This window comes from Equus caballus, chromosome X (genome assembly GCF_041296265.1).
Source record: "Equus caballus isolate H_3958 breed thoroughbred chromosome X, TB-T2T, whole genome shotgun sequence".
In the NCBI taxonomy this organism is placed as follows: domain Eukaryota; kingdom Metazoa; phylum Chordata; class Mammalia; order Perissodactyla; family Equidae; genus Equus; species Equus caballus.
In genome coordinates, this window is record NC_091715.1 from 10,073,046 (window position 1) to 10,087,312 (window position 14,267).

The 14,267-nt window shown below is 38.5% G+C and overlaps 1 protein-coding gene across 11 annotated transcripts in view; it reads left to right on the forward strand.

Annotated features, from left to right (window-relative positions):
* The first annotated feature begins 35 nt into the window (after window positions 1-35).
* The window catches only part of OFD1 (OFD1 centriole and centriolar satellite protein), a 46,819-nt gene continuing 32,587 nt past the window's right edge, over window positions 36-14,267 (forward strand). For 4 of the 11 annotated variants that reach the window (XM_023633905.2, XM_023633908.2, XM_001917181.6 and 1 more), the window contains exons 1-5: window positions 36-170; window positions 561-659; window positions 4,127-4,327; window positions 6,154-6,222; window positions 6,310-6,340. In XM_023633905.2, coding sequence (XP_023489673.1) covers window positions 75-170; window positions 561-659; window positions 4,127-4,327; window positions 6,154-6,222; window positions 6,310-6,340 — 496 coding nt within the window. In that variant the 5' untranslated portion in view covers window positions 36-74. Of the gene's footprint in view, window positions 660-4,126; window positions 4,328-6,153; window positions 6,223-6,309; window positions 6,341-14,267 lie in introns of all 11 variants that reach the window. The other 7 variants (XR_011434596.1, XM_023633906.2, XM_070256929.1 and 4 more) reach the window with 4 other exon arrangements.

Here is a 14,267-nt window from a genome sequence, read left to right on the forward strand (position 1 = left end):
CAACGTTGGGCGGCTTGGTTTGGTAGGCCTCGCGAAGGGGCGGGATCGGCTGGGAGCCGTGTGAATTCGGAGTGATGCCTCCCATTTCTCTGTCTCCGCCCTCCAGCCGCCGGGGAGAGTCGTGCGTGGACCACTACCCTGCCCACCCCTCAGAACCGCCGAGAAAGGAAGTGCGTATCTCTGCCAGAGTTCCTAGTTCGGAGAGCAAAGACGGAGCGTTCAGCCCCCTTGTCCCTCCCGATCCTCCGGGACAGAGGCAGGGCTTCACCCGTCCTGGGCCTGCGGCCCCGGCTGGCTCGTTACCTCGGGCCCCGGCTGGCTCGTTACCTCGGGCCGGGCGGGGCGGGCTGGGGAGGCAGGAGGAACAGACACACCTGGTGGCTCAGGTGTATACACCGCGCCCCCTCGGCGACGGGCGGAAATGGAGCCTCTTGTTTGTTTTCATTAAAGCTCGTTTCCCCGCTGCGACCGTTGGGGCTTCCCTGGAGGCCACTGGTCTGTTTTCAGAAGCTCGCGTCCCCTCGGCCCGCCAGTTAACCCGTAACCGTTTTCTTTTCCAGTCCATCATGCACCCCAAATCTGACGTGTTGAGTCAAGATGAGCTGCGCAAAAAGCTGTACCAGACATTTAAGGATCGGGGTATACTGGACACACTCAAGGTATCAGTTTTAGGCTTATCTGTTATATAACTTTTATAAGTGTTACCTGTAATAACCTGTAACAGGTAGTCCACGTTTTAAATCCATCCAGGTTTTGGGTTTTAAAAATAGTATGATACATAAATTGTATTGGTGAATTACATGTTTGTGTTCATGTATAACTCTATCCTGGAACAGTAGTCTCAAGTGGTTTAGAGTTTGGGCTCTCTTAAGAGAGCATATTCCAATGTAGATTTTATTGAGCCGACATTAAGATAGGAGCGGGTGACTTTATAAAATGAACACCTTTTAGTAAGGTTAGATTTGTTTTATAAGTCTGGTTTACAGGTTCCTGAATTAGTAAGTGCTTTTGTAATACGTTGGAATGAAGGACATTGACACCATATAGAAAACATTCAGTGTGCTGCTTACCATAGAATAGTTTGGGGAATGAGAGCTTTCTTCTTTAAAATAGATTGAAAGGTATGAATATTTAATTTTGGCAGCAAGTATTTATTAGTACCCTTTCTATATGAACTAACAGCAAGGAGTAGGATTAGTTCTAACGTGTTTGCATTACTATATACATTTCAAAAGTATATTTTACACTTAAAAATGAGATATTAAGGAAAAGTGAGCTTGATGATTTTCTTCTCTCTCCCCCATTGTTTTTGTAACTTAAAAAAAACCACTTCAGACTCATCTGAAAAATGTGGAAAAGCATAGAGGAGAAAAGTCATCTCTAGTACAACCACTAATTGGCATAATGTGTGTGTGTGTATGTATGTATCCTTCTTAATATTGTGGGAATTTTCTTATGTCCTTAAAAGTTTCTTGAAATCCTCATATTCAGCGGCACCAGGCTCATGTTTGGATGTATGGGTGATTTAGGTAGCAGTCCCCTCTTGTTGAGTATTTATACCCTGGTCTACACATTCCTTCCATTGTGGTTCTCCTTCTTTTGCCTAGGATAGGTTAAGTGGCATTACTGAATCAAAGGGCATAAGCATTTTTAAGGCTCTTGGTGTATGTGTTTTGTTCTAGAAAGACTGTAAGAGTTTATATTCCACCAGCAGTTTGAGAATGCTTGTCTCACTCCAATATTATTGTCATGACATTCTTAAAACCACTCTAAAATTGGAAAACCCTTATATTAGTATTCATTCCTTTGATTATTAATGAGGTCGCACATATTTTCTGGCCATTTGTATGTTATCTGTGGATTGGCAGTTCTTGTTCCTTGCCCATTTTTTTCTAGGGTGTTAGTGTTTTCTTATTAATGTATAAGAACTCTTCAAATAGAAACTATTAATCTTTTTTCCATTTTTGTGGCAATACTTTATCTCAGTGTTTACCTTTAATTTGGCTTTAAAAATATGATGTTACATTTTTATATGGTCAAATCTATTGATTATTTTTTTGGTGATTATTCTCAGTAAAGTCTTTTTCACTAAAAGCATGAATATTCACTTTTCATTGTTTTTTAAAAGGCTTCATTTTTTTTTTACAGTTAACTCTTTAACCCACCTGGAATTAATTGTAGTGTGTAACACATTAATATACTTTGTCATGTGGAATGGTCCTTGAATTCTTGGTCATGGCATTTTTTTTCCCCCTGTGCTTCTGAATTAGATTTGATAATGTTTTACTTCATATCTGTAGTCACAATTGATATCCACTAATCATTATCCTTTTGAGCTATCCTTGTTTGGCTTGAGTATTAGCATTATGCTAGTCGTTCACTCTACAGATGCGGTGTCTCCTCAGGAGAGTGTTTCCTGCTTACAGCTGGCTATTCAGTTTCTGTTATTCCAGCCTGATCAATGGCAAGGCAGATTTTTGCTTTCTCAATCACAGCTAAGTTTTACTTTCTTGGTCCAATGACTGTGGCCTGGGTGAGTTCTAATTTTTAAAATTCACTGAGTTTTTTAGTGGCCTAATTCACATTCTATTCGGGTGTTTAAAAAGAATTTGTATTCATGGTTAAGTACAAATTCATATAGATGTCTATAATGAAGTTTATCAGATCTTCTTTTTCCTTATTTTGCATCTGTTCAATCTGTCTATTTCTTAAAGAGATGTGCTGAGGATCCACAAGTCTGTTCTCTTCTACTTCCCCTTCCTGCACAGTCATTGTATTTATTTCATTCTTAGGGACATTGCAAACTTTAATTCTGAATGGATTTCCCTCTTTACATTGGCTGCTGGAAAGCCCCCAGCCAGTTTTGTAGTTCCTTCTAGCAAGTGCTAGATGGCATGCTTTTTGGTTTGTCAAATTGGGAATTTATCTGTGTTTCATTTTTTTTTCTACTCTTACTTTTCTTTCACCCTGCTTGTATCATTCATTTAAATGTTATCCTCTTTCAGTACTTGTTTGTAAGACACCATCAATCCTTTTATTAATTAAGCTGGATCTCCTTCTTTAGTATATTACAAATCTAATGAAACCGCCTCTAAATTTTACTGGTGGAGAATGCTGTAGTTTCTCTTTTCTTGTTTTATTATTTTAGTTACTGAACTGTATTAGATGAGGCAGAGGATGTGTGTTCTGTTCAGTGTAAATGCCTTTTTTACTATAGGATTTTAGATGTAGAATAAGTCCTGTTCTATACTAGTGATTATATACTGTTCTACTCTCTAGCTAAAGGATAGAAGGAAGAGGTATAGCAAGAACACCATTTGTTTCTTGCTTGTATTCTATTAGGTACGAATTCAGTAGATAGTTTTTACTGCTGAGCCCTGTGAATCTAGGCAGTGTGCTCTTCCGCTCAGCCCAATTGTATGTTTCCAGATAATATGCAAAATAGATTAGAACAAATATCCAGTAGTCTGATTAATTTAGGGGATTTTCTTAAAATCCAAGTGAATAATAATGTTAGTATTATAACCTTGAGAAAATTACCCATCTAGAACCTAAATTTCCTCATTTATAAAATGTGAGAAAATTATTGTATTTCACAGTGTCTTGAGATGTAAACACTATATGTGAAAGTGCATCTTAATGAGCCTGCTTTGGGTTTACCGATTTCTCTCTTGCATATGTTATTTCCTTTTGGGAACCCAGTTTTATTTTGATCAATATGCCCAATAAACTGGTTTAACCCTGTATTATTTTCGTATCCTCCAACAATCCACAGAGAGGTGATGAAGTAGAATTTTCTCCTATACTTAATATTCTAATCAAAAACTGCTGAAGTGGGCTCCTAGGGAAGTCAAGTTAGAGTCTGCATGTGTTCTGGCTAACCACTAGTTCACTTCGAAGCTGGTGAAAGCAGGCTGCTTTGTCCAGAACTCACTGGTCTGTTTGTCTCACAGGGTAAGACAAAGTGTGCAGGGGAAGATTCCTTACTTTTGGCCATGAATCTAGAACCATTCTGGAAATTAAAGGAAGGATTATAATTCATGTGACAGATCTGTGTATCTCCAGTGAAACAATCCTGCTGAAAATTTTTTCCCTCTTGTTTCATTTTTCTTTGTTTTTGAGCTAGACGCAACTCAGAAACCAGCTCATTCACGAATTGATGCACCCTGTACTGAGTGGAGAACTGAAGCCCCAGTCCATTTCAGTGGAAGGGAGCACCCTCTTAGTAGGTGCTTCTAACTCTCTAGTGGTAGATCACTTACGGAGATGTGGCTATGAGTATTCACTTTCTGTTTTCTTTCCGGAAAGTGGTTTGGCAAAAGAACAGGTAAAGTCTTTCCTTTTCTCTTTCTGAATTTTCTATTAATGGCATCTTCCTCAGATAATAAAGTACTGCATAATAGCTGAGTGCTCCTTCACTAGCTAGGTCCATTTCTGGTTCATCTTTGAATTCACATCATATATTTGTTATATAATGTAACAAAGGAGTACTAAATTTGATATTGTTATCAATTTCTTGGAATCTTGATTAGTCTTTTGTAAAATTGTGATGTGTAGAATCACTAAGTTTCTTGGAGCTAGAATTGCTCTTACATTCCACGCAGTCTACTAAGACTTAGAACTGCTATTTACGTTGAATGTCTGTTGTGAGCCTGGCGCTGTGCAGCCACACTGCAGGCGTCATCTGTAATACAGATGAGGAGGCATTACATTCAACGTAAATGGCAGTTCTAAGTCTTAGTAGACTGCGTGGAATGTAAGAGCAATTCTAGCTCCAAGACATTGCTTGAGTTGCTCAAGGTCACATGATTTGTGACAATGCAGGGCAGTAACTCTAGATCTCTAAAATGTGCTCTTTTTACTATGCAACAGTCTCTTCAGATATTTCTCTTCTCTGTGATCACTTAAGAGAAGGGAGGAATACATAATTTTTAAAAATCTGTGGAGTTCTCCAATATTAAAACATGTTTTACCACTTTTCTAATTATTTTAACTATATTTTGCCACCATTACCACTGAACATATTAGTCATATTTCATTATAGGCAGATAATAGCAAACTTTCTCTCTTTTAATACTTATTTTTTTTTTTAGAGCAGTTTAGGTTCACAGCAAAACTGAGCAGAAGGGGAGACTTCCCATATATTCCGTGCCCCGACGCCTGTGCAGCCTCCCTCACTATCAACATTTTTTACTATGTACATTTTTACAATCGATGAACCTACATTGTCACCTCATTATCACCTGAAGTTCATAGTTTACATTAGGGTTCATGCTTGGTGTTTTCCCTGTTTTCACTCTCTTTATCTTGTCTATAATTGTCCAAAAGTTTCATATGCAGAAGTTTTAAGAAAACAAGAACAATGTGAGTATTTGAAAAACTTAAAATTTAAATATGCTGTATTTCTTCATTAATAACCAGATTTTATTTATCAACATTAGGAATTTTTTGAGAGTCCATCAATCGCTTAAGTTTCTAATTACATTTCACAATTTTTCTTTTTGCATGAGTAATAGTCAGTTATATAGTTTTTATAGCAGTAATTAATCCAGCTCGCATGTGACTATCAAATGCCATGCAGAATATTTTCTTTAAAGGAAAACCAATTGAAAATATATGATTGTTCTCAGGGTGGACATAGTAAATCATACATATTGTAGTAGAAATATATATATTAAGACTAGCTACCCAAAATGGTTGTTTAAAACTATTTTAGGTACTCTTTAGTCATTCATAGTTGTTAAGACAGTAAAAATTTACTTTACTTACATTTTGAAGCAATAGTACTTTTGCAATTGAAAGACCCTGGAATTCACTCACGTATTCATTGGTTCATAGATATTTGAGTGTTTGTCATTTGTAAGGCATTTACCATTTCTGTCATTTCTGTTAGACCATATCATCTTCAGTGTGAAGTATTTGGAGGTTAATGAACATGATCAAGAAAAATATTTTATCCTTTTAACCTCAATATGTTTATCATAATTTATTTAATAGTATAAGAAAGAGCTTCAATTTTACATTTTTAGCATAGTTACAATCTTTTTATTTAATCTGAAGCATGTTTCTTAGTCTTATATTTAGAAACATCCTAATTTATCATTTAAACATTGATGTAAAACTATGTCTACTTAATCTTTTTTTTTCTTTAAGATATTTACTATGCAGGATCTATTACAACTCATTAATATCAACCCTGAATCCAGTCTCTACAAATCACTGGTAGGATTGTTCAGTTTTTTTAACATGCTTTGGTTTGTTAATTATAACTGAATAGTTGAATAAAGGTAAAATATTTTCTTTTAACAGATTTCAGGATTTGATAAAGAAAACCAAAAAGGTAAGAGCCTTCATCTTTGGAGAGAATAGCAACATTTTTGTCATGTATCTTTTCCTATAAAAGTGTGAAACTAATAATTTTTAGGGGGAAGAGTAGGCAATTTAATTTGGATTAAATCATTTGATTTTTTTTCCTTGCTGAAAATACATTACCCTTTAAATAGAACAAATTCATCTGTTTTGATAAATACAGATCATTTCCCCCAAATTTCAGTCCTTTTAATAGCTCTTAGATACTCCAGTGAGAAAACTGCATACAGTATCAAGAGCCCTACAAATGGATTGAAAGATCCTCTTTGTAAAGATACCCACTGTTTTGAACATTTCCACAAACAACAAAAACTCATAATGTTTAGGCCAAGTATCTTTGTATCCTAGATGTCCCCCTGAAGTACAATTTATGGAGTTTTTATTAATGATTGCTTAAAGAATGAAGTATCTGTTCAGTACTAAGTGTTATATGTATATATATGTTAATTCTTAAGTGTTTATATAGGCCTGATAAATTGCTTTAACTTTTGCCTTCATAATAACCTTCGTAGAGTCCATAACTGCTATGAAATAATAGAAAATATATCTATTGGTCTCTGCCCCCAGTTCTTGGCACAGAGCTCCTAAAACCTTTGTAATTTCCAATGACAAGAACACTAGGAGCATCTCTTGTTCTGATATCAGTCTTTGACCTCTGTTGCTGACCCAGGTCTCCTGAAACCCTTGTAATTTCCTGGGTGATAGGAGTGTCTTTTGCTCTAATGAGGCATCTCTGGGTGGGATCCTGGATGGCTCCTGGATGAGGGCTGGTCACTGGAAAGACCAAGCCATGAGTAGAAGCTTGGAATTTTCAGCCCCACCCCCCATTCTCTGGAGAAGGGAGAAGGGCTGAAAATGGAGTTAATGATTGATCATGTGTACGTGATGAAACCTCCATAAAATCCCCAAGGTAGGGGTTTGGAGAGCTTCTGGGCTGGTGAACATGTGGAGGTGCCGGGAGAGTGGTGCACCCAGACGGCATGGAAGCTCGGTGCCCTTTCCGACATACCTTGCCCTATGCACTCTTCCATCTGGCTGTTCATCTCTATCCTTTAACAAACTGATAAAGGTAAGGGTTTCCCTGAGTTCTGTGAGTTGCTCTAGCAAATTAATTGAACCTGAGGAGGAGATGGTGGGAACCTCTGAACTGTAGGCAGTTGGTCAGAAGCACAGGTGATAACCTGGGCTTGTGACTGGCATCTGAAGAGTGTGTATGTATGTGGTGGTGGGGACAGTCTTGTGGGACTGAGCCCTCAACCTGTGGGGTCTGATGCTATCTCCCAGGAGATCGTGTCATAATTGAGTTAAATTGTAGGACACCCAGCTGATGTCACAGAACCCTCACACATTTGGTGACCAGAAGTGAAGTCAGTTTTGGTGGTCAGAAGTGAAGTGTAATGTAGTGTTCTGTATAAAAGTAAAGGAGACTTACATGGAAGAGAGACATAATAGGGAAGAACTGGGTTTTTCTCTATACAGGAGGAAAAGTGAGGCTTTTTTTTCCTTTACAACTGCTGCAGGTGCCAGACCATGGCTACACTTGACAGTGGGCTTTGTAGCATGAACATGAGCTGGTAACTTGCCTGAATGCATATTTATTCTTTAGGTCTCTTTAAATAATCTGTAACATTATGTAATGGTCCTTTTGTCTTGGTGCGCTCCTGGATTTTGTCTGTTGTCAGCATTGCTACCATCCATCCCCACTTGGACATTCATTCAGAACATACCATTTGGCGCACATTTGAGTACCTACTTTCTGCCAGCCGTTAGTCTGTGACCTAATTGCCTGGTCTCTTGGGAGTAATGTTAGAGGATGAGTGAATTGGATCACAAGATGTTCTGGATTGCCTGCAAAGTAGGTCATCCATACTGAAGTTCAGTATGGTAAGTGATCCTCTATTCTGTATTCTAAGGCAGTGCTGTCTAGTGTAACTCTGTGATGGTGGGCATGTCTGTATCTATGTTGTCTGTTCTGGTAGCTGCTAGACACACATGGCTACTGAACGTTGGAAATGTGGCTAGTGTTACTGAAGAACTGAGATTTTAATTTAAATTTAAATAGCTATGCGTGAATCGTGGCTATCATATTGAACAACACAGGTCTAAGGTATATAGCTCGTGTCTGTATCTTAATTACCATTTCAGAAAGAAATTTAGGGCTTGAAGGGACGTTAAGAAATAATCCACTTATTGTATGTATTTATATCATCCTTAAAAATAGCTTTTCACCTTTATACACTCTCTTTAAATGCTTCTGGCTCAGACCATATGTAAAAGAATGAAAATTGACCATTCTTTCTCACCGTTCACCAAAATAAACTCAAAATGAATCAAAGACCTAAAGGTGAAACCTGAAACCATAAGGCTTCTAGAAGAAAACGTAGGCAGTACACTCTTTGACATCAGTATTAAAAGGATCTTTTTGGACACCATGTCTTCTCAGAGAAGGGAAACAATAGAAAGAATAAACAAATGGGACTTCATTAGACTAAAGAGCTTCTTCAAGGCAAATGAAAACAGGATTGAAACAAAAAACAAACCCACTAACTGGGAAAAAATATTTGCAAGTCATATATCTGACAAAGGCTTAATATCCATAATATATAAAGAACTCTCACAACTCAACAACAAAAAATCAAACAACCCGATCAAAAAATGGGCTGGAGACATGAACAGACATTTCTCCAAAGAAGATATACGGATGGCCAATAGGCACATGAAAAGCTGTTCATCATTGCTGATCATCAGGGAAATGCAAATCAAAACTACACTAAGATATCACCTTATACCCATTAGAATGACAAAAATATCTAAAACTAATAGTAACAAATGTTGGAGAGGTTGTGGAGAAAAAGGAACCCTCATACACTGCTGGTGGGAATGCAAACTGGTGCAGCCACTATAGAAAACAGTATGGAGATTTCTCAAAAAATTAAAAATAGAACTACCATACGACCCAGCTCTTCCACTACTGGGTATCTATCCAAAGAGCTTGAAGTCAGCAATTCCAAAAGTCCCATGCACCCCAGTGTTTATTGCAGCATTATTTACAATAGCCAAGACATGGAAGCAACCTAAATGCCCATCAGCAGATGAATGGATAAAGAAGATGTGATATATATATACAATGGAATACTACTTAGCTGTAAAACAGAACAAAATCATTCCATTTGCAATAACATGGATGGACCTTGAGGGAATTATGTTAAGTGAAGTAAGCCAGTTAGAGAAGGATAATCTGTGTATGACTCCACTCATATGAGGAATTTAAAAATGTAGACAAAGAACAGATTAGTGTCTACCAGGAGAAAGGTGGGGTGGGGGGTGGGCCCAAAGGGTGAAGTGGGGTGGCACCTACAACACGACTGACAAACATTAATGTACAACTGAAATTTCACAAGATTGTAACCTATCATTAACTCAATAAAAAAAATACTTCTGGCTCAGAAAGACATCTGGCTAATAGCTCTTACCAGCTTCACCCAGCATCCTAATAAAATTTCTGAAATTCAGAAAAACTATGAGTAGTAGACATGTTAGGCAGCCTAGTGTCAAAATTTGGTTAAAATTCACTAACAGTAAAACAGCTACTGTTAAAATGAAATTATTTTTTTAAAATTGATGGCTTCCCATTAAGAGATTGAGACCATCAGAAAACAAGTAGGAAGATGTTTTGTTCCCAACTGTTGTCTATCCCCTGACAGAGACCTATGGGCTTATTTTACTATGTCTCTACTCCAAGGGTACTGATCTGTTGAATGGCCATAGTACTTTTCCCCTAGATTCCACCCCCCATCCTTCCCACCCCTAATTTTTCCTTTCAGAGATAATGATGCCCAGAAAATAGCTGGGCAGAAGATTTGGACACTGGCTCTTTGCTTTCTAGAAATTAATATCCTTACCTGGGTTTGGCAAAAGAATAGATGCATAGATCAATGGGACAAAACAGAGAGCCCAGAAATAGAGCTACACAAGTATAGATCTTCCTCAACTTATGATGGGGTTACATCCCAATAAACCCATTATAAGTTGAAAATATTCTAAGTTGGAAAGGCATTTAATACACCAAACCTACCAAACATGATAGCCTAGCCTACCTTAAACATCCTCAGAACGCTTAGATGATTTTGCCAGTCTGTAGGCTAATTTAACACAAAGCCTATTTTTTAATAAAATGTTGAATAACTCATGTAATTGAATACTTTACTGAAAGTGAAAACAGAATGGTTGTATGGATACGCAATGGTTGTAAGCAGGTCGGTTGTTTACCCTTCTGATCATGGGGCTGACTGGGAGCTGTGGCTCACTGCCGCCACCCAGCATCACAAGAGAGTATCATACCACATATCGCTCGCCCAGGAAAGAGCAAAATTCAAAGTACGATTTCTACTGAATGCGTATCACTTTATTATGAAGTCGAAAAATAGTAAGTCGAACCGTCGTAAGTCGGGGACCATCTGTATAGTCAACTGGTTTTTGACAAAGGGCAAAGGCAATTCAATGGAGGAAGGATAGTCTCTTCAACAAATGGTGCTGAAACAATTGGACGTTCATATTCACACAAGTGAACCTAAACACAGATCTTACACTTATACAAAAATTAACGTGGGGGCCGGCCCTGTGGCTGAGTGGTTAAGTTTGCATGCTCCACTGCAGGCGGCCCAGGGTTTCGTGGTTCGAATCCTGGGCATGGACATGGCACTGCTCATGGAGCCACACTGAGGTGGCGTCCCACATACCAAAACTAGAAGGACTCACAACTAAGAATACACAACTATGTACCTGGGGGCTTTGGGGAGAAAAAGGAAAAAAATAAAATCTTAAAAAATAACATGAGGGGCTGGCCCCGTGGCCGAGTGGTTAAGTTCACGCGCTCCCAGTGTTTTGCTGGTTTGAATCCTGGGCGCGGACATGGCACTGCTCATCAAACCGCGCTGAGGCAGCATCCCACATGCCACAACTAGAAGGACCCACAACGAAGAATATACAACTATGTACTGGGGGGCTTTGGGGAGAAAAAGGAAAAAATAAAATCTTTAAAAAAAAAAATGAACCATAGATCTAAATGTAAAATGCAAAACTATAAAACTTCTGGAAGAAAACATAAGAGAAGGTTTACGTGACCTTGGGTTTGGTAATGAGATATAACACCAAAAGCATAATATGTGAAAGAAAAAGACCAACTAGTCTTTATTAAAATTAAAAATGTCTGCTCCATCAAAGACAGTGTTGAATGAAAAGCCAGGTTACAGACTGGGAGAAAATATTTGCAAAGGACACATCTGATAAAGGACTTGTATCAAATATCCAAAAAACTCAAAACTGGGTTGAAGAGACAACACAATTGAAAAATGGACAAAGGATCTGAACGGACATCTCACCAAAGAAGATACACAGATGGCAAATAGGCATATGAAAAGATGCTCAACATCATTTGTTATTAGGGAATTGCAAACTAAAACAACAGTGAGATACCACTACACATCTATTAGAATGGTTAAAATGCACAACACTGACAACACTAAATGCTGGTGAGGATGTGGAGCAACAGGAACTCTTTCATTGCTGCTGGGATTGCCAAATGGTACAACCATTTTGGGAGACAGTTTGGTAGTTTCATACAAAGCTAAACATAATCTTACAATACAATCTGATAGTCATGCTCCTAGATATTTACCCAACTGATTTGAAAACTTATGTCCACACAGACACCTGTGCATGAATGTTTGTAGCAACTTTATTTGTAATTGTCAGAAATTGGATGCAACCAAGATGTCCTTCAGTAGGTGAATGGATAAATAAGCTGTGGTACATCTAGACAATGGAATACTGTTCAGCTAAAAGTAATGGGCTCTCAAGCTGTGCAAAAATATAAATGAATCTTAAATGCATATTAATGGAAGAAGCCTATTTGAAAAGGCTACACCTTATGATTCCATTTATGTGGCATTCTGGAAAAGGCAAAACTATAGAGATGGTAAACACATCAGTGGTTGCCAGGGACTTGGAGGGAAAGGGTAGGAGGTTGAATAGGTGAAGCACAGGGGATGTTTTTTAGAGTGGCGGAAGTATTCTGTATGATACTGTAATGGTAGGATACGTGGCACTAGACGTTTGTCAAAACCTATAGAACTTTACAAAGAGTGAACCTTAACGTATGCAAATTTCCAGGGTGGAATGCAGACTGTGACAAAACAGCCTACTAACCTCACTGAAGGGGGTGGGGAAGAAAGATGCTGAGCTAACTAACTTTGGAGATGAGTGGAGACTGTAAGACCAAAGGCAGAAGGAGCTCTACATAGGCACTGTATTCGAGGTGGTAAAGTTTCCTCAAGGGGGCCACTGGTCAACAATTCTGAAACCATTATACATGTATGCTGGAATTGAGCAATTAAGTCAATGGATAGTAGGTGGCAGGAGCCGGATTTTCCGTTGTTCGAGTGGAATTTACAGATAAACAAGGGGAAGAGGCTAGAATGATCCATGTGGTAATGGATTAGTTGGAGACATCTGAATGAACTCATGTTTAGCTTAATATAGATAGATAATATAGAAAGAGTATAGATATGTTTATATACACAAGTTAGTATACACTCATATATTTCCTTGCTCTGTGGGCTGAGAGGGACTAGAAGCAATGACACCCCAGTAGCAGTGAGCACACCTAGTGCCCAGTTTGAAGCACTAAGATTTGGTTTCTAATACCACTTCATAATAATAGGCGCCAGGGCTCTTTGAAATGATGGCTGTTTCCACGATTAGAGTAGAGAATATGCAGGATGAGCCTGGGGCCTCTTACAGTGGCAGAACAGAAGGAAGTGCTTAAGACAAAAATCCACAATGAAAGAGCTCCCAAAGCCCAAAGCTGAAACAATTGGAGCAACGAAATAAAATACTGGATTACAGAAATAATGAGTTATAGAATAATTCTATAATATATGAATTATAACCCAAAGTGTAAAATAAATATCCATGAGTCTATGCTGATGTAAATAAATGGGTAAATAAATGAAGAGACTAGACAAGAGGGTGTGTGTGTGGGGGCGGTGGGGCAGAGGGGAAGTGGAACTAATTGGGGCCTGCAGAAAGTACTGCAGAGCTGAGTAAAGGTAACAGCATTAGACATACTGAGCTGGAAGAGCACATCTCTGACGATTTGCCACTGCAGATCTTGAAGAAACTTCTTCAGAATGTCTGCCTTTTTCATAGAGGTAGCCAGGACAAGGCCTCAGCAGAACAGTTGCAGAAAGGTGTGAGGACGGAACAGGCTGACTGGGAGAGGTCGTGAGAAGATAGATGGATGAGACAAAGAATTGCAGGAAAATGGATGTGAAAGAACAGAGTTTATATCCACATTAGGGGAAGCAAAAAGTATATTTGAAAATCTTCAGCAGAAAAGTCCCTTAACTCAGCTGATGCAGAAGCAGGGGTACTTTCAACTTTGTTTTTTTTAAGAATTTATTTTTCCTTTTTCTCCCCAAAGTTCCCTGGTACATAGTTGTGTATTTTTAGTTGTGGGTCCTTCTAGTTGTGGCATGTGGGACGCCGCCTCAGCGTGGCCTGATGAATGGTGCCATGTCCGCACCCAGGATCCAACCTGGCGAAACCCTGGGCCATCGAAGCGGAGTGCGTGAACTTAACCACTCGGCCACGGGGCTGGTCCCTCAACTTTGTTTTATGAAACTGAAAACTTTGAAAATAACTTACGGTTTTAAAAATGTTTCAAACATTCAGAAGGGTATAAAGTGAAAGAAAAATAGTAATTTCTGCCCATATTCTCTAATCTCACTTTCCACTGATAACTAGAGTGAATAGTTTCTTGTTTGTCCTACCAGAATTTAGTTTGTGAATATAAAAGTCTATGTAAATATAATTAAAACATGCATGTGCTCATAAAT